The sequence below is a fragment of the Erythrolamprus reginae genome, chromosome 1 (genome assembly GCF_031021105.1).
Source record: "Erythrolamprus reginae isolate rEryReg1 chromosome 1, rEryReg1.hap1, whole genome shotgun sequence".
NCBI lineage: Eukaryota > Metazoa > Chordata > Lepidosauria > Squamata > Dipsadidae > Erythrolamprus > Erythrolamprus reginae.
The window spans coordinates 14,697,915-14,718,456 of NC_091950.1; the positions used below are offsets into that span (position 1 = coordinate 14,697,915).

General features: G+C 46.8%; 1 protein-coding gene across 1 annotated transcript in view; it reads right to left on the minus strand.

The window, feature by feature from the left end:
- HCN2 (hyperpolarization activated cyclic nucleotide gated potassium and sodium channel 2) overlaps window positions 1-20,542 on the minus strand; it is a 50,896-nt gene that overhangs the window by 15,723 nt on the left and 14,631 nt on the right. Inside the window, exons 4-5 of the mRNA XM_070735899.1 lie at window positions 3,279-3,440; window positions 2,034-2,252 (exon numbers count right to left, since the gene is read on the minus strand). Of these exons, the coding sequence (XP_070592000.1) occupies window positions 2,034-2,252; window positions 3,279-3,440 (381 nt within the window). The remainder of the gene's footprint in view (window positions 1-2,033; window positions 2,253-3,278; window positions 3,441-20,542) is intronic.

Here is a 20,542-nt window from a genome sequence, read left to right on the forward strand (position 1 = left end):
ATTTGGTGTAGTGATTAAGGCACCATACTAGAAACCAGCCAGCTGGGTTACTTTGGGCCAATCACCAGGAGATGATGAGTTCTAGTCCCGCCTTGTTGTGAGTGGTCCACAACCAGCTCAGTTAGTCACAGATTCTGAGGAGGATGAACAAGGTCTGTCTTGGTACCTTAGGTCAGTGTTCTTGACAGCTGAGTCAGAGAGTGAGAGTGAGGAAGAATGAGAACCTGAGAAACCGGAGGAACCTCCAGAGACTGCAGAAACCCCAATGATGGTAATGCCTGACTCAGAAGAGGAGGGGGACATTGGGGACCAAGAGTCCCTATTAGATGCCAGGGTAAGAAGGTCACGAATTGCCCCCACCTTCCTTGCCTTTCGTAAGCTCCTTAAAACCCACCTCTGCTGTCAGGCATGGGGAAACTGAAATAACTTCCCCAGGCCAATATTGTTTATGTATGGTGTGTTGTGTGCATGTTTATAAATTATGGGTTTTTAGTTTAAATTATTAGATTTGTATTACATATTGTTTTGCTACTATTGTTGTGAGCTGCCCCAAGTCTACGGAGAGGGGCGGCATACAAATTTAATAAATAATAATAATAAAATAATAATGAGGATTTATGGGAAAAGGGGCGTGGAGAATCAATGTTTGTAATGGTGGCGGTCCTAGATCTGGGGTTTCGGAAATGCTTTGCTGGCAAACTGCTGTTATCCCTTTAAGTTCACTGTGCAGAGATGCAGCTGTCTGAGGAAGACCTGAAGATTCGTGAGTGTGTGTTTAAAGGACATTGGAACACTGAAGAATGCCTTAATTGGATTCGGCTTCCCGCCTGCAGCCCGCTCCTTATCTATTAGACAATTTGACCGGGAACACTGCCAGCATGGATTAAGGCCTGACCTTTTATTGTACAAATCATTTTTAAATATAGATGCGTTTGGTTTAAATTTTCTAAGAGTGGGGGCTCCTTTGTTCCGATCTGACCAGGCCCGAGTAGAACATGCCTTAGGTATGGAAGCCGGCTGGCTGTCCTGGGACCAGCCCCCCTTTACAGTCCTAGGAAGGAGGTACAGTGGTACCTCATGATACGAACCCCTCGTCTTACGAACAACCCGAGATACGAACCCGGGGTTCAGAAATTTTTTGCCTCTTCTTACGAACTTTTTCCTTCTTATGAACCCGCCGCCGCCGAGAAGCCCCGCCGCCCGGCTGTCGCTTTTTGAAACAGCCGGGGGGCTTCTCAGCGTCCTCCTGAACCCGAACGCTAAACCCGAACTTCTGGGTTTGGCATTCGGGAGGCTGCCGAGAAGCCCCCGGCTGTTTTAAAAGGTGACAGCCGGGCGGCGGGGCTTCTCAGCGGCCTCCTGAACCCGAACTTTTGCCGAACTTCCGGGTTCGTCGTTCGGGAGGCCGCCAAGAAGCCCCACCACCCGGCTGTCACCTTTTAAAACAGCCAGGCGGCGGGGCTTCTCAGCGGCCTCCCGAACCCGAATTTTTGCCAAACTTCCAGGTTCAGCGTTCGGGAGGCCGCCAAGAAGCCCCGCCACCCGGCTGTCCCCTTTTGAAACAGCCGGGGGGCTTCTCGGCATCCTCACGAACGCCGAACCCGGAAGTTCGGGTTTGGCATTCCAGTTCAGGACACTGAGAAGCCCCCCCGGCTGTTTCAAAAGGTGACAGCCGGGCGGTGGCGTTTTTTTGCAGGGGTTTTTTTTTCATTGCATGGATTAATTGATTTTACATTGTTTCCTATGGGAAACAATGTTTCGTCTTACGAACTTTTCGTCTTACGATCCTCCCCCGGGAACAAATTAGGTTCGTAAAACGAGGTATTACTGTAATGGCAAATCTGAAAATCCTTGCTAAGAATCCTGCAGGGACGTGTCCAGGCAATATCTGAGAATAGGAAACGACTGAACAGAAGGGGGGGGGAATACAGATTGGGGGGGGGGAATGAACCAAAGAGAATGGAATAAAAGGGGGGAAGTGGAAATGAAAGAAATTACTTAAAAAAGGAGACCACTCCTCAAACCTCTCGTACCTTTTCTTGATATTGACGCCGAGAGGAATCCAGAGACTGGATGAGGGCCGTAGCATGGCCAATGAACATGGCGTAGCACGTCGCTCCCACGATCATGCTCAGCATTGTCAGCCAGATGTCCGTCATGCTTTCCGGCGCCTGGCACCCGTATCCGATGCAAAGCATGTGGCTCATGGACTTGAAGAGGGCAAAGGAATACAGCTCGCTCCAGGAATCGTTCTACAGTGGAGAAATGGCACAACTTCAGTGATAAACAGACTGCCCCTTGCAAAGAGACTCCGAACCAGGCCCGTTTCTCTAAAAATTCATTCTGAGCCAATATTATTTCAACCTCCAATCTTTCTTTTTTTTAAAAAAAATATTCAGATTTCTGAAGGTTAGAGTGACATCAGAAATGGGAGGTCAAAGAAACTGAAGAAGACGCAAAAGCCGATTTTCATGTGTAAGATGGGACTAGAACTCAGTTGCCTGGTGATTGGTCCAAAATCATCCTGCTGGATTTCATTTCTATGGCGGGACTAGAACTCACAGTCTCCTGGTGATTGGCCCAGACACATAACTGCCTTTCATGTCTAAGATGGGACTAGAACTCACAGTCGCCTGGTGATTGGCCCAAAATCACCCAACTGCCTTTCATATCTAAGAGAGGACTAGAATTCACAGTCTCCTGGTGATTGGCCCAAAATCATCCTGCTGTGCTGGCTTTCATTTCTAAGGCGGGGCTAGAACTCACAGTCTCCAGGTGATTGGCTCAAAGTCATCCTACTGCCTTTCATGTCTAAGACTGGACTAGAACTCACAGTCGCGTGGTGATTGGCCCAGATACATAATTGCCTTTCATGTCTAAGATGGGACTAGAACTCAAAGTCTCCTGGTGATTGGTCCAAAATCATCCTACTGGCTTTCATGTTCTAAGGCGGGACTAGAACTCACAGTCTCCTGGTGATTGGCCCAAAGTCACCCAACTGCCTTTCATATCTAAGAGAGGACTAGAATTCACAGTCTCCTGGTGATTGGCCCAAAATCATCCTGCTGTGCTGGCTTTCATTTCTAAGGCGGGACTAGAACTCACAGTCTCCAGGTGATTGGCCCAAAGTCACCCAACTGCCTTTCATGTCTAAGACTGGACTAGAACTCACAGTCTCCTGGTGACTGGCTCAAAACCATCCTGCTGGCTTTCATTTCTAAGGCAGGACTAGAACTCACAGTCTCCTGGACCCATTTGCCTGTCTCCTTCTGACTTACCACCATGCCGTTGATGGAGACCCAGCAGTCAATGGGGAAATCCTGCAGCATCGGGACGAGGAACTGGAGGCAGCCATCCCAGTGGCAAAGGAGGAGCATCATCCCGATGAGATTGATGATCCGCATCACAGCGCTGGCCAGGTCATACGTCATGTGGAATATCTGCACGGGAGGAAAAAATGGGAAAATGAGAATTTGGAGTTCTAGTATTTGGAGAATGTGAAGATGCTGCAGACCAGTCTGGTGGTCGAATGCTGTTCAAGAGGCTTCTGTTAGGAGTCCGAAAAATGAGTAAATATTAATGGATAGATAGTCCTCGACTCATGGCCACAATGGAGCCCAACATTTCTGTTGTTAAGGGAGATATTTGTTGAGTGAGGATTTTTTTAAAGTTTTATTTATTGTTTTTTTTCAATTTTAAAAACATCACTATAATTTAATACAGACCTATGACCATTTTTTACATTACATCTATACAATTATATACCACAACAATATACATTGAATTTTATGTTTATATATTTCCCATTTTTCACATGTCCTTTCACGTTTTATCACAGTCCTTTGCCTCTATTTTCAATCCAATTTCACCAATTATTCCAAATCTCATAATACAGTATTCTAAATTATTTATTTATTTATTTATTCATTCATTCATTCAATTTTTATGCCGCCCTTCTCCTTAGACTCAGGGCGGCTTACAACATGTTAGCAATAGCACTTTTTAACAGAGCCAGCCTATTGCCCCCACAATCCAGGTCCTCATTTGACCCACCTCGGAAGGATGGAAGGCTGAGTCAACCTTGAGTCGGTTATGAGATTTGAACCGCTGACCTACCTAGTGGCCTGCAGTACTGCACTCTACCGGCTGCGCCATCTCGGCTTCCCTAATTACTTGTTCCCTTAATTTCTATAGTCATCCTGTCCATTTCTGCACCTCTGTAAATTTTATCTATAATATTGTTTTCTGGCGGGATCACTTTATTTTTCCAAAATTGTGCATGTGATATCCTTGCAGCTGTCATTATATGAATTATTAAATGTTGTATTTTGGGTGGGTGGGTATTTTTTCCTTCCTGATTCCTAGTAACTTGCATTCTCTGGAGTAAATTCTATGTCTATATCTGTCATCTCCAGTAGCCATTTATGTATTGTTTTCCAAAATCCTTTTGCTTTGGGACATGTCCACCACAAATGAAAGAAGGTGCCTAATTCTTTGTTGCATTTCCAACATGTCAAATTTAAATTTGGATAGTTTTTCGCTAATCTTGATGGTGCCAGGTCCCATCTATAAAACATCTTGTGGAATGAGTTTTGTCCCACTTTATGACCTTTTCTGCTCCAGTTGTTAAGTGAATCACCGCGTTCGATTAGTTAGTAACTCGGTTGTTAAGTAAATCTGCTTTCCCTACTGACTTTGCTTATCAGGTCACAAAAGGGGATCACATGACTGGTCATAAGCATGAACCAGTTGCTGACCATCTGAATTTTGATCATGTGATCATGGGGAGGCTGCAAAGGTTGTAACTACGGAAAATGATAATCTCCTAGTGACTGGCTCAAAGTCACCCACCCAACTTTCATTATTATTATTATTTATTATTATTATTATTATATATTAGATTTGTATGCTGCCCCTCTCCGCAGACTTGGGGCGGCTCACAACAGCGATAAAAACAATACATAATGACAAATCTAATAATTAAGAATCTAAAATAACAATTATACATATAAAAATCTAAAAAGAAACCCCAGTGTATAAAACATACATACAGTCATATTATGCACAGAGATTACATAGGCAAGGGGAAAGTGTCTCAGTTCCCCCAAGCTTGACGACAGAGATGGGTTTTGAGGAGTTTACGAAAGGCCAGGAGGGTGGGGGCAGTTCTAATCTCCGGGGGGAGCTGATTCCAGAAGATCGGAGCCGCCACAGAGAAGGCTCTTCCCCTGGGTCCCACCAGACGACATTGTTTAGTCGACAGGACCCGGAGAAGACCAACTCTGTGGGACCTAACCGGTCATGGGATTCATGTGGCAGAAGGTAGTCTCGCAGATAACCTGGTCCGGTGCCATGAAGGGCTTTATAGATCATAACCAACACTTTGAATTGTGACCGGAAACTGATCGGCAACCAATGCAGACTGCGGAATGTTGGAGTAACATGGGCATTTCCGGGGAAGCCCATGATTGCTCTCGCAGCTGCATTCTGCACGATCTGAAGTTTCCGAATACTCTTCAAAGGTAGCCCCATGTAGAGAGCATTACAGTAGTAGAGCCTCGAGGTGATGAGGGCATGAGTGACTGTGAGCAATGACTCCCGGTCCAAATAGGGCCGCAACTGGTGCACAAGGCGAACCTGGGCAAACGCCCCCCTCGCCACAGCTGAAAGATGTTTCTCTAATGTGAGCTGTGGATCGAGGAAGACGCCCAAGTTGCGGATCCTCTCTGAGGGGGTCAATAATTCTCCCCCCAGGGTGATGGACGGACAGATGGAATTGTCCTTGGGAGGCAAAACCCACAGCCACTCCGTCTTATCCGGGTTGAGCTTGAGTCTGTTGACACCCATCCAGGCCCCAACAGCCTCCAGACACCGGCACATCACTTCCACTGCTTCGTTGACTGCACATGGGGTAGAGATGTAAAGCTGGGTATCATCTGCATACTGATGATACCTCACCCCATGCCCTTGGATGATCTCACCCAGCGGTTTCATGCCTAAGGCAGGACTAGAATTCACCGTCTCCTAGTGATTGGCTCAAAGTCACCCAACCCAACTTTCATGCTTAAGGAGGGACTAGAACTCACCATCTCCTAGTGACTGGCTCAAAGTCATGCCTAAAGTGGGATGAAAGTGGGACTAGAACTCAGTTTCCTGGTTTCTAGCTGGGTGCCTTAACCACTAGAGTAGACCAAACAGATTCTCAGATTTTAAATCTCTTTTAAATCCAAAATAAACAGTATTGTGGTTTAATGCAATGCCCTTATTTATTCCTGCAAGGAGGTAAGACAACAGGTACTTAAAATTGAAAATGACTCGCCACACTGATGCAGAATGATAATGCAGTTTTGCATTCTCTGGTCCACCCAGGTCCACAGAAAGCTCTGTCTGCAGCGAGCCCAGAAGCCTCATCCAAGAAGCAACTTGTAAATCTCATTCAAATATTGTAAAACTGTCCCCTAAAGCGGGAATGACAGGAGGATTTTATTTTTTATTTATTTATTTACTTTGTCCAATACACAATGAGGGTTTTAGTGGGTATATATCTATATACACATAGTAAAATACATGATGAAGGTTATAGAGGAGATACTCATAGTAAAATATATCTAAGAAAGAATAGAAAAGAAGATATAGGAATAGAACATATCAATGAAAGAATAGAAGAAGAGATATAGGAATAGAAGAAAGGTATAGGAGATATAGGAGAGCAATAGGACAGGGGACGGAAGGCCCTCTAGTGCACTTGTACTCGCCCCTTACTGACCTCTTAGGAATCTGGGGAGGTCAACCGTGGATAATCTAAGGGTAAAGTGTTGGGGGTTTGGGGATGACACTATGGAGTCTGGTAATGAGTTCCACGCTTCAACAACTCAGTTACTGAAGTCATATTTTTTACAGTCAAGTTAGTTTTGCTTTTAAAATTCAAGTTAATTTTGCTTTTAGAAAAATCAAACAATCGAGAAGAAAAAGCAACAAGGAACCGAAGAATTTTCAAAGCAAGGAATCCACCCTATCTCAAAGGCTGAGCTAATAGTTTTTGTTTTCGGCAACCGCAGTGGGGAAAAAAAATTCAATAATGCTTCCGGTTAATTTAGCGGCGTAATTTCTAAGCTCTGCAACGGATTAAAAACAATGAAAACCGGAGAGCCACAATCCATCTGCAGCTCGCTCACCGAGCCCCATCAGGAGGAAAAACAGAGCTTGTTTACCTTCCTACGCAGCAGCGGAGACCAGATTTGAACTGGTCACCTGAGTGATTCAGAGGGGTGGAAAAATGACCTTCGGCCTCTTCAAACTGCCTGTAGAGATGCAAAGCACGTTCGCGACGCCACATACTGCAGGCGGCCGTCCATGCAAGAGGAGTGGGGAATTTCCAAAGCAGGATCTTTGGATGAAGAGGATTTTATTCAGGCATCGTCCCACTTGGCTACAGACGGTCCTCGACTTATGACCACAGCCGAACCCAAAATTTCTGTCGCTTAGCGAGACAGCTGGTTAAGTGATTTTCTAACCTGTTTTACAACCTTTCTTGCCACCGTTGTTAAGTGAACTGCTGCAGCTGTTAGCAGCACGGTTGTTAAGCAAATCTTAGAAACATAGAAGATTGACGGCAGAAAAAGACCTCATGGTCCATCTAGTCTGCCCTGTATTTTATCTTATGTTTATCCCAAGCATGTTTAAATTCAGTGACTTTGGATTTACCAACCATGTCTGCTGGAAGTTTGTTCCAAGCATCTACTACTCTTTCAGTAAAGTAATATTTCTAACGTTGCTTCTGATGTGATTGACAAAATTGAACGGGTCCAAAGACGAGCTACAAGAATGGTGGAAGGTCTTAAGCATAAAACGTATCAGGAAAGACTTCATGAACTCAATCTGTATAGTCTGGAGGACAGAAGGAAAAGGGGGACATGATCGAAACATTTAAATACGTTAAAGGGTTAAATAAGGTTCAGGAGGGAAGTGTTTTTAATAGGAAAGTGAACACAAGAACAAGGGGGCACAATCTGAAGTTAGTTGGGGGAAAGATCAAAAGCAACATGAGAAAATATTATTTTACTGAAAGTGTAGTAGATCCTTGGAACAAACTTCCAGCAGACGTGGTTGATAAATCCACAGTAACTGAATTTAAACTTGCCTGGGATAAACATAGATCCATCCTAAGATAAAATATAGGAAATAGTATAAGAGCAGATTAGATGGACCATGAGGTCTTTTTCTGCCGTCAATCTTCTATGTTTCTATATTTCTAAAGCAAACATTATTTTATACACTTTAATGTATCTGGTTTGTATAAATGAATCATTATTCATATCTCCTGGAATTCCACATTTCCTTTGTGCATTTGTATCCTTGACAACTCAGGGGTCGCTCTGCACACTCCTTAACATAAATCAAGGACTATCTGTAGACTGAAGAGACGGAAGATATATTTTTTAAAAGAAAAAGCCAATTCCCAGAAGCAACATCTATGGCCAATTAAACTCTACTGCCAACGGTTGAAAACTCTGCTAAAGGGTAGGAATAACCATTGAACGGTGCAATTTTACAGTCTCTCTAACCCAGCACTTAAATTCACGAAAGATGATAAATGGGCGAACCGCTCAGTTCTATCTAGCCTTCTGATTTATTGACTCCGTGGATGGAGAAGGGAATATCAGTTAACAGTATAAAATGTCAACAATTGATCTCATGCATATGATGCTAAAAGTTCAAAGTTCTCCAAAAGTAAAACAGACAATGAAAATCAAGATTTCCTTTCCTTAATTTTAAACCTGGGGTTTAATTTTTTTTTGCCTCTTCTTCCAAACTATTTTCACCTTACCCAAGTTGCCGCCACTGGGGTTCCCCGCTTCCGGACTTCTGTTGCCAGCAAAGCACCCGTTTTTGCGCTGCTGGGATTCCCCTGAGGCTCCTCTCCATGGGAAGCACCACCTCCGGACTTTCGTGTTTTTGCAATGCTTCAGGGGAATCCCAGCAGCGCAAAAACGGGCGCTTCGCTGGCAACGGAAGTCCGGAGGTGGGGTTTCCTAGCGAGGGGAGCCTCAGCGAAATTGCAGCATCACAAAAAATCAGAAATCCGGAGGTGGGGTTTCGAGGACACCCGTGTTTTTGAGATCCTGCAATTTTGCTGAGGGTCCCCTCGCTGGGAAACCCCACCTCTGGACTTCCATTGCCAGCGAAGTACCTGTTTTTGTGCTGCTGGGATTCCCCTTCTGGGATTTCCATGCAGCATCACAAAAACACAGAAGTCCAGAGGTGGGGTTTCCCATGGAAAGGAGCCTCAGGGAAATCCCAGCAGCGCAAAAACGGGCGCTTCGGCTGGCAAAAGGGGTGAGTTTTGGGCTTGCACGCATTAATCGCTTTTCCATTGATTCCTATGGGAAACATTGTTTCGTCTTACAAACTTTTCACCTTACAAACCTCGTCACAGAACCAATTAAGTTCGTAAGACGAGGTATCACTGTATACATATTTACAAGCACAAAGCAGAAATAATCAACAAACCGCACATAGCAAGCACAGAGCAGAAAAATACTCCCCCCCCATAGTTCCCTCTAAGCTGAGCAGTGAGCAATCGCTCACTTAAAAATCATAATCAACTCAGAGTTTTCCAAACCTGCTCAGAAGCCGAGAGGGAAAGAGTGAGAGAGAAGGAGAGAGAGAGGAAGAGAGAGAAACAGATAGAAAAAAGAGAGGAAGGAAAAGAGAAAGAAAAAGAATGGGAGTAAGGAAGAGAGAAAGAAAATCAAAATCTAGTTTGAAACTAGCTCAACTATTTAACTGGCATTTTAATATTGATAGAGTTGCCCTATTATGAGCTCACTGTTATAGACACACAGTACAGTATTTTATTTTGAAATTCTCTCAGGCAAAACAGGGTGGGTTTTTTGTTTGTTTGTTTATTTATTATTTCTGTGCCGCCCAGTCCCGAAGGGACTGCCGCTCAGACACTATACTTTTCCGCCCACCCCAAAAAAAAATTAGAGGGAACACTGCTCCCCCCTCAAAGTAAAAGGCAAAAAGGTGAATGAGCTATCCAGCATCATTGACAGGAGAGAGTGCTGGCGCCCTCTTATGGTGAACCAGCCAAAGTCCTTAAAGAGATATTACATCTGTAACAAATACAAACTACAATAGGTAGTTTAACATACATGGCAACCACAAATACCGTTATGTATGATGTACTAACACTTTCCGCCATTAGAAATTTCCTCCTTATTTCCAGATTAAATCTCTCCTTGGTCAGCTTCCACCCGTTATCCCTTGTCTGGCCTTCTGGTGCCTTGGAAAATAGCCTGCCACCTCCCCCCCCCCCTTCTCTGTGGCAGCCCTTCAAGTATTGGAAGACTGCTATCATGTCTCCCCTGGTCCTTCTCTTCGCCAGACTGGCCATGACCACTTCCTGCAACTGTTCTTCGTATGCTTTGGTTTCCAGTCCCCTAACCATCCTGGTTGCTGTCTTCTTCACTTTTTCAGAGGAGGGAAGTGTTTTTAATAGGAAAGTGAACACAAGAACAAGGGGACACAATCTGAAGTTAGTTGGGGGAAAGATCAAAAGCAACATGAGAAAATATTATTTGACTGAAAGAGTAGTAGATGCTTGGGACAAACTTCCAGCAGACGTGGTTGGTAAATCCACAGTCACTGAATTTAAACATGCCTGGGATAAACATAGATCCATCCTAAGATAAAATACAAAAAATAATATAAGGGCAGACTAGATGGATCATGAGGTCTTTTTCTGCCATAAATCTTCTATGTTTCTATAGTTTCAGTGTCTTTTTTGTACTGTGGTGACCAAAATTGAATGCAGTACTCTAAGGCAGTGTTTCCCAACCTCGGCAATTTGAAGCGATCTGGACTTCAACTCCCAGAATTCCCCAGCCAGTGAATGCTGGCTGGGGAATTCTGGGAGTTGAAGTCCAGATCGCTTCAAGTTGCCAAGGTTGGGAAACACTGCTCTAAGGTATGGTATAACAAAAACTTTATAGAGTGGTATTAGTACCTCCCTCGTCCTAGACCAGTGATAATAATAATAATAATAATTTATTAGATTTGTATGCCGCCCCTCTCCGAAGACTCGGGGCGGCTCACAACAAACGATAAAACAATATATATAGGCACAAATCTAATATTAAGAAAAAAAACTAAAAACCCTATCATAATTAAAAACCAAACAGCACGGTGAAACTTTTTTTCCTCGGTGCCGAAAGAATGTGCACACGCACTATCACGCATGCGCAAGTGCCCATAGCCATTACTCAATGTCTGGGGAAGGTCAAAACAGCTTTCCCCCGCCCCATGGAGGCCCTCTGGAGGCTGGAAATGGCCCGTTACCCAACTTCTGGTGGGCCCAGTAGGCTCGTATTTGTTTCGCCCTCCCCAGGCTCCAAAGGCTTCCCTGGAGCAAGGGGAGAGTAAAAGCGATTTCCTCCATCCCCATGGAGGCTCTCTGGAAGCCAAAAACACCCTCCCAGCGCCTCTGTGTTAACCAAAAATCAGCTGGCCGGCACACACACATGCACATTGGAGCTGAGCTAGGGCAACAGCTCATGTGCCGGCAGATATGGCTCCGCATGCCACCTGTGGCACCCATGCCATAGGTTCGCCGTCACTGTCCTAGACTGTATCCTTCTGTTAATGCAATTTAGGATTGCAATGGCTTCTTTGGCTGCCGCTGCACATTGCTGGGTCATATTTAGTTGGTTGTCCATCAAGACTCCGAGATCCCTCTCACAGTCGCTGCTACTGAGTGTGGTTTCACCCAGTTTATATGTATGAATTTGGTTTCTCTTCCCTAGGTGTAGGATTTTACTTTTCTCTGAATTGAATTTCATTTTATTTGTTTGGGCCCAAATTATTTGTTCGGAAACTTCAGATCGTGCAGAATGCAGCTGCGAGAGCAATCATGGGCTTTCCCAAGTATGCCCATGTTACACCAACACTCCGCAGTCTGCATTGGTTGCTGATCAGTTTCTGGTCACAATTCAAAGTGTTGGTTATGACCTATAAAGCCCTTCATGGCATCGGACCAGAATATCTCCGGGACCGCCTTCTTCCGCACGAATCCCAGCGACCGGTTAGGTCCCACAGAGTTGGCCTTCTCCAGGTCCTGTCGAATAAACAATGTCATTTGGCGGGACCCAGGGGAAGAGCCTTTTCTGTGGTGGCCCCGGCCCTCTGGAACCAACTCCCCCGCAGAGATCAGAACTGCCTCCACCCTCCTTGCCTTTCGTAAACGTCTCAAAACCCACCTCTGCCGTCAGGCATGGGGGAATTGAAATATCTTCCCCAGGCCTATATAATTTATGTATGGTGTGTTGTGTGCATGTTTTTTAAATTATGGGTTTTTAATTTCGTATTATTAGATTTGTATTGTACATTGTTTTTATCACTGCTGTGAGCCGCCCCAAGTCTACGGAGAGGGGCGGCATACAAATTTAATAAATAAATAAATAAATAAAATGTGTCCTTTTTTACAGTTTGCCATGGGTTTCCCAGGCATTCCAGATCTTGTGCAATGATGCAGGTATTCCTCGATTTACAACCATTTAGTTAGTGAGCAAAGTAACAACGGCACTGAAAAAAAGTGAGCTCTGACCATTTTTCACACTCATAACCTTTGCTGTCATGTGATCAAAATACAGACAATTGGCAACTGATTCATATTTATGATGGTTGTATACCTTGGGGTCACGTGATCCCCTTTTGCAGCCCTCTATCAAGCAATATCAATGGGGAAGTCTGATTCACTTAGCGACCATGTTACTAATTTAAGAACTACAGGGATTCGCTTAATGACTGTGGGGAGAAAGGATGTAAAATGGGACAAAGCTCCCTTAACAAATGTCTCGCTTAGCAACAGAAATGTTGGGCTCAATTGTGGCTGTAAGTCGGTGACTCCCCGTATCGAATGATCACTTAACAACCAAAAGCTGGCCAAACAGCTCAAGGAATCCCAAAGTTTCCAAGATCACACCTAGCTGAAAAACTCAATCCTACCACTAGATCAGAGGTCCCCAACCGCCGGTCCGCGGACCGGGACCGGGCCGTTGGGGTTTTCCAGCCGGTCCGCGGCGTCGGAGACCCAAAGCCCATGTGGAGGAAGACGGAGCCAAGCGGGGCCACCCGGAGACCTTTTCCCGTCTTCTTCTCCTCGCTCGCTCCCCTCATAGCCAGCAGCCCCGCTCGCGGGGGGGATGCCCGTTCGTAGCTACCAGCCCGCCAAGCGTCGAGGGGGCTTCCGAGGCTGAAGGGAAGAGCCGGAATGCCCTTCCCGGGTTTAGATTGCTTGCTGTTGGGGGAAACGGAGGAGGCGGCGGCGGCGGTGGGGCGCGATCGCCTACTTTCTGGAGCGAGGAGAAAAGAACCGCCGCCTCCTCCGTTTTCCCCAACAGCAAGCAATCTAAACCCGGGAAGGGCATTCCGGCTCTTCCCTTCAGCCTCGGAAGCCCCCTCGACGCTGGAGGGATGGTTATGAGGGGAGCGAGCGAGGAGAAGAAGACGTCCCACTCATCGCTCCTGAGGGAACGGGCGAGGGCGTCGGAGACCCAAAGCCCATCCTGCGTGGAGGAAGACGGAGCCAAGCGGGGCCACCCGGAGACCTTTTCCCGTCTTCTTCTCCTCGCTCGCTCCCCTCATAGCCAGCAGCCCCGCTCGCGGGGGGATGCCCGTTCGTAGCTACCAGCCCGCCAAGCGTCGAGGGGGCTTCCGAGGCTGAAGGGAAGAGCCGGAATGCCCTTCCCGGGTTTAGATTGCTTGCTGTTGGGGAAAACGGAGGAGGCGGCGGCGGCGGTGGGGCGCGATCGCCTACTTTCTGGAGCGAGGAGAAAAGAACCGCCGCCTCCTCCGTTTCCCCCAACAGCAAGCAATCTAAACCCGGGAAGGGCATTCCGGCTCTTCCCTTCAGCCTCGGAAGCCCCCTCGACGCTTGGCGGGCTGGTAGCTACGAACGGGCATCCCCCCGCGAGCGGGGCTGCTGGCTGTGAGGGGAGCGAGCGAGGAGAAGAAGACGGGAAAAGGTCTCCGGGTGGCCCCGCTTGGCTCCGTCTCCCTCCACACAGGATGGGCTTTGGGTCTCCGACGCCCTCGCCCGTTCCCTCAGGAGCGATGAGTGGGACGTCTTCTTCTCCTCGCTCGCTCCCCTCATAACCATCCCTCCAGCGTCGAGGGGGCTTCTGAGGCTGAAGGGAAGCGCCGGAATGCCCTTCCCGCGTTTAGATTGCTTGCCGTTGGGGGAAACGGAGGAGGCGGCGGCGGTGGGGCGCGATCGCCAAGTTTCTGGAGCAGATAGGCTTTGAGTTTTTGGCTGGGGGGGGAGAAGTAGGACCTTCCTAAGTTCCCCCCCCAGTCAAAATCACAAAGCCAGGCAGCCCCCAGCCGCCAAAGGAGCCTCCTCATTCTCCCTGCCCTGTGGAGAAGTGTGGAGGGCTGCGTCACTAAGCTCCACCCCTCCATAACCCCACCCCCATATGACCAAAGCCCCCCCCACCGGGCCGTAGAAAACTCGTCTAACTTAAAGCCGGTCCCTGGTGCTAAAAAGGTTGGGGACCTCTGCACTAGATGGCAGCAACGTTGAGCATTTCTCTCTGTCTGGATTGCCTTGGATGGATTTGAAAAAAAATCCTATTTTATAGCCATCTTTTTTCTGAGTAAGCAAATCTCCCTCCCGGCAGCTGTTTTAAACCCCTGTTATTAAAATCCCACAACTGTCACAAGTTTACCAATTGCCTTAAATTCACACCAGGCTCCTTGAAGCAGCCTTTCCATCAGGATCAACATCACAGGTTTTCAGAGCCTTGGGAAGGAGCCTCTTAGAAACATAGAAACATAGAAGATTGATGGCAGAAAAAGACTTCATGGTCCATGCCCTTAGACTATTTCCTGTATTTTATCTTAGGATGGATATATGTTTATCCCAGGTATGTTTAAATTCAGTTACTGTGGATTTATCTACCACGTCTGCTGGAAGTTTATTCAAAGCATCTACTAGTCCAGAGGTCCCCAACCTTTTTAGCACCAGGGACCGGCTTTAAGTTAGACGAGTTTTCTACGGCCCGGTGGGGGGGGCTTTGGTCATATGGGGGTGGGGTTATGGAGGGGTGGAGCTTAGTGACGCAGCCCTCCACACTTCTCCACAGGGCAGGGAGAATGAGGAGGCTCCTTTGGCGGCTGGGGGCTGCCTGGCTTTGTGATTTTGACTGGGGGGGGAACTTAGGAAGGTCCTACTTCTCCCCCCCCAGCCAAAAACTCAAAGCCTATCTGCTCCAGAAACTTGGCGATCGCGCCCCACCGCCGCCGCCTCCTCCGTTTCCCCCAACGGCAAGCAATCTAAACGCGGGAAGGGCATTCCGGCGCTTCCCTTCAGCCTCAGAAGCCCCCTCGACGCTGGAGGGATGGTTATGAGGGGAGCGAGCGAGGAGAAGAAGACGTCCCACTCATCGCTCCTGAGGGAACGGGCGAGGGCGTCGGAGACCCAAAGCCCATCCTGTGTGGAGGGAGACGGAGCCAAGCGGGGCCACCCGGAGACCTTTTCCCGTCTTCTTCTCCTCGCTCGCTCCCCTCACAGCCAGCAGCCCCGCTCGCGGGGGGATGCCCGTTCGTAGCTACCAGCCCGCCAAGCGTCGAGGGGGCTTCCGAGGCTGAAGGGAAGAGCCGGAATGCCCTTCCCGGGTTTAGATTGCTTGCTGTTGGGGGAAACGGAGGAGGCGGCGGTTCTTTTCTCCTCGCTCCAGAAAGTAGGCGATCGCGCCCCACCGCCGCCGCCGCCTCCTCCGTTTTCCCCAACAGCAAGCAATCTAAACCCGGGAAGGGCATTCCGGCTCTTCCCTTCAGCCTCGGAAGCCCCCTCGACGCTTGGCGGGCTGGTAGCTACGAACGGGCATCCCCCCGCGAGCGGGGCTGCTGGCTATGAGGGGAGCGAGCGAGGAGAAGAAGACGGGAAAAGGTCTCCGGGTGGCCCCGCTTGGCTCCGTCTTCCTCCACGCAGGATGGGCTTTGGGTCTCCGACGCCCTCGCCCGTTCCCTCAGGAGCGATGAGTGGGACGTCTTCTTCTCCTCGCTCGCTCCCCTCATAACCATCCCTCCAGCGTCGAGGGGGCTTCCGAGGCTGAAGGGAAGAGCCGGAATGCCCTTCCCGGGTTTAGATTGCTTGCTGTTGGGGAAAACGGAGGAGGCGGCGGTTCTTTTCTCCTCGCTCCAGAAAGTAGGCGATCGCGCCCCACCGCCGCCGCCGCCTCCTCCGTTTCCCCCAACAGCAAGCAATCTAAACCCGGGAAGGGCATTCCGGCTCTTCCCTTCAGCCTCGGAAGCCCCCTCGACGCTTGGCGGGCTGGTAGCTACGAACGGGCATCCCCCCGCGAGCGGGGCTGCTGGCTATGAGGGGAGCGAGCGAGGAGAAGAAGACGGGAAAAGGTCTCCGGGTGGCCCCGCTTGGCTCCGTCTTCCTCCACATGGGCTTTGGGTCTCCGACGCCGCGGACCGGCTGGAAAACCCCAACGGCCCGGTCCCGGTCCGCGGACCGGCGGTTGGGGACCTCTGTACTAGTCTTTCAGTAAAATAATATTTTCTCACATTGTTTTTGATCTTTCCCCAAACTAATCTCAGATTGTGTCCCCTTGTTCTTGTGTTCACTTTTCTATTAAAAATACTTTCCTCCTGAATCTTATTTAACCCTTTAATATATTTAAATGTTTCCATCGTGTTCCCCCTTTCCCTTCTGTCCTCCAGACTATACAGATTGAGTTCATTAAGTCTTTCCTAATAAGTTTTATGCTTAAATCCTTCCACCATTTTTGTAGCCCGTCTTTGGACCTGTTCAATTTTATCCATATTTTTTTGTAGTTGAGGTCTCCAGAACTGAACACAGTATTCCAAATGGGGTCTCACCAGTGCTCTATACAGCGGGATCACAATCTCCCTCTTCCTGCTTGTTATACCTCTTGCTATGCAGCCAAGCATTCTACTTGCTTTCCCTACCACCTGACCGCACTGTTCATCCATTTGGAGACTGTCAGAAATCACTACCCCTAAATCCTTTTCTTCTGAAGTTTTTGCTAGCACAGAACTGCCAATACAATACCCAAGTGCATTATTTTACATTTGGGAACATTAATCTGCAGTTTCCATTGCTTTGACCACTTATCTAGTAAAGCTAAATCATTTGCCATATTACAGATGCCTCCAGGAATATCAACCCTATTTAGAGTCATCGGCAAATAGGCAAACCTTCCCTACCAAACCTTCCCCTATGTCACTCACAAAGATATTAAAAAGAATAGGACCCAGAACAGACCCTTGTGGCACACCGCTTGTAACCTGTCTCTGCTCAGAATACTAACCATTAACAGCCGCCCCGAGTCTTCGGAGAGGGGCGGCATACAAATGTAATTAATAATAATAATAATAATAATAATTATTATTATTATTATTATTATTATTATTATTTATTTATTTATTTATTAAATTTGTATGCCGCCCCTCTCCGCAGACTCGGGGCGGCTCACAGCAGTGATAGAAACAATGTACAATACAAATCTAATAATACGAAGTTAAAAACCCATAATTTAAAAAACATGCACACAACACACCATACATAAACTATATAGGCCTGGGGAAGATATTTCAATTCCCCCATGCCTGACGGCAGAGATGGGTTTTGAGAAGTTTATGAAAGGCAAGGAGGGTGGGGGCAATTCTGATCTCTGGGGGGAGTTGGTTCCAGAGGGCCGGGGCCGCCACAGAGAAGGCTCTTCCCCTGGGTCCCGCCAAACGGCATTGTTTAGTCGACGGGACCCCGAGAAGGCCAACTTTGTGGGACCTAACCGGTCGCTGGGATTCCTGCGGCAGAAGGCAGTCCCGGAGATATAATAATAATAATAATAATAATAATAATAATAATAACAACAACAACAACAACAACAACAACAACATAGAAACATAGAAGTCTGACGGCAGAAAAAGACCTGGTCCATCTAGTCTGCCCTTATATTATTTTCTGTATTTTATCTTAGGATGGATATATGTTTATCCCAGGCATGTTTAAATTCAGTTACTGTGGATTTATCTACCACGTCTGCTGGAAGTTTGTTCCAAGGATCTACTACTCTTTCAGTAAAATAATATTTTCTCATGTTGCTTTTGATCTTTCCCCCAACTAACTTCAGATTGTGTCCCCTTGTTCTTGTGTTCACTTTCCTATTAAAAACACTTCCCTCCTGGACCTTATTGAGCCCTTTAATATATTTAAATGTTTCGATCATGTCCCCCCTTTTCCTTCTGTCCTCCAGACTATACAGATTGAGTTAATTAAGTCTTTCCTGATACGTTTTATGCTTAAGACCTTCCACCATTCTTGTAGCCTGTCTTTGGACCCGTTCAATTTTGTCAATATCTTTTTGTAGGTGAGGTCTCCAGAACTGAACACAGTATTCCAAATGTAGTCTCACCAGCGCTCTATATAGCGGGATGATAATCTCCCTCTTCCTGCTTGTTATACCTCTAGCTATGCAGCGAAGCATCCTACTTGCTTTCCCTACCGCCTGACTGCACTGTTCACCCATTTTGAGACTGTCAGAAATCACAACCCCTAAATCCTTTTCTTCTGAAGTATTTGCTAACACAGAACTGCCAATACAATACTCAGATTGAGGATTCCTTTTCCCCAAGTGCATTATTTTACATTTGGAAACAACAACAACAACAACAACCCTCTGATATCTACGCTTCAGCCAGCTGCAAATCCACAGAACTATCCAGGGATTAAGTCCAATCTTCACTAACTTATCTGTTGTGGTTCCGTCTGAGGCCCCTCAGGGAACGGCTGATCTTCTGTCGGTTTCCAGCTCAGAGGGAGAGGCTGAGGAACAGGAGGTGCAGGCAGACGAGGAGGAGGAATCCCAGGCTGAAGAAGAGGGAGGACAGCCAGAGTCCCACCAGAGGGAGCTCTCCCCAGCAAGCAGCCTGGATTCCTTAGAGGAAAATGCACAAGCCATAATTGATCTGCGACAGAGAAGAGCTACTCAGAGAAGGGAGCAATTGGCTAAGTACTTTCAGCATTAAAGAGGCAACAGCTGGGTTTGGGTGTGGTGCTCTTTGGAAAGGCTAAAAGGCAGACCCACCCTTCCTGGCTTGTGGAGTTTTATCTTTGAGAGTCTTGGGACCTGGCTGTGAACTTTGGCGTCTTGGAATCCTGGTTTGTGCCTTTGACTATTGAAACCTTGGGGGAGGGGGTGCCAGCAAGAAGCTTGCTGTATTGTCTGGACATCAGGACTCTGCTGTAACGTATTATAGCCTGTCTGTTGGGAAGAACAGGTTTTCCTCTGTGTTTATTTTTTCCAGCTATAAAATACTTTTGGCTTTTACCAGAATGTCTGGCTGTTTTTTCCAGTTGGTGTTGAGGTCTGGGGGAACCCAGACAGAACACTTATCTATCAGCTCTTTATATGGAACTGTATCAAAGGCCTTGATGTCAATCACAAGCCGTATATGCTCAAATGTGAACTTCTCGACTTACTACCTCCCTTGACCCCCAAATTCCTGTCACTAAGCAAGACGCACTGGGAAGCGGTATGCAAGTCGAAGTGCTATTCCTAAATTGACTTTTCTTTCAATTTGCCGGTGTTACAACTGCTTTTATTTTTTTCGTTTTAAGCTCCGCAGACTGCAAGCTCTCTCCGTATAGACCTTCTGCAGAGAAAGGACTCTTGGGTTTTGCTTTGTTGTTGTTTTTTTTACTAAGAGAAGGTCATTGCACCTTGCAGAAAAAAGACCCATTTTCTGAAACCTTCATTTCCTGGAAAAAAAATATATCTGGTGATGACAGAACCTGGTTCACTGAGAGTTTTTCTGGCTGCTACACTGAGCAGCCTCTGCAATTATGAAAACCTTTCCAAAGGAAGGAAAAAGGAGTTTCAAGGAAAATGGGGCTTACAGCTGCCGCTCTGTTTTTATTTCGTAGGACGCATTTTTAATCTTTTTTTTAAATTGATTTTTAAAAAATATGAACACACACACAACATAAAACAGGTAGGTGCTCTGTGAGTAGTGCCCACCACCAGACAAGCATTCACATCCCACCACCAAATCGGGGGTATTTCTTATACTGTGTTTCCCCAAAAATAAGACACTGTCTTATATTAATTTTTGCTCCAAAAGTTGTGCTACGTCTTATTTTCGGGGGGTGCCTTGTATTTCTCAAATAAGACAAATTCACAGGCAGAAAAGCTGACACCCCCAAAGAAAGTGAACTGTACGGCATAGTTCCCTCTAAGCTGAGCAGTGAGCAATCGCTCACTTAAAAATCATCATCAACTCAGAGTTTTCCAAACCTGCCCAGAAGCCGAGAGGGAAAGAGTGAGAGGGAAGGAGAGAGAGAGGAAGAGAGGAAGAGAGAGAAACAGATAGAAAAAAGAGAGGAAGGAAAAGAGAAAGAAAAAGAATGGGAGTAAGGAAGAGAGAAAGAAAATCAAAATCTAGTTTGAAACTAGCTCAACTATTTAAGTGGCATTTTGATATTGATAGAGTTGCCCTATTATGA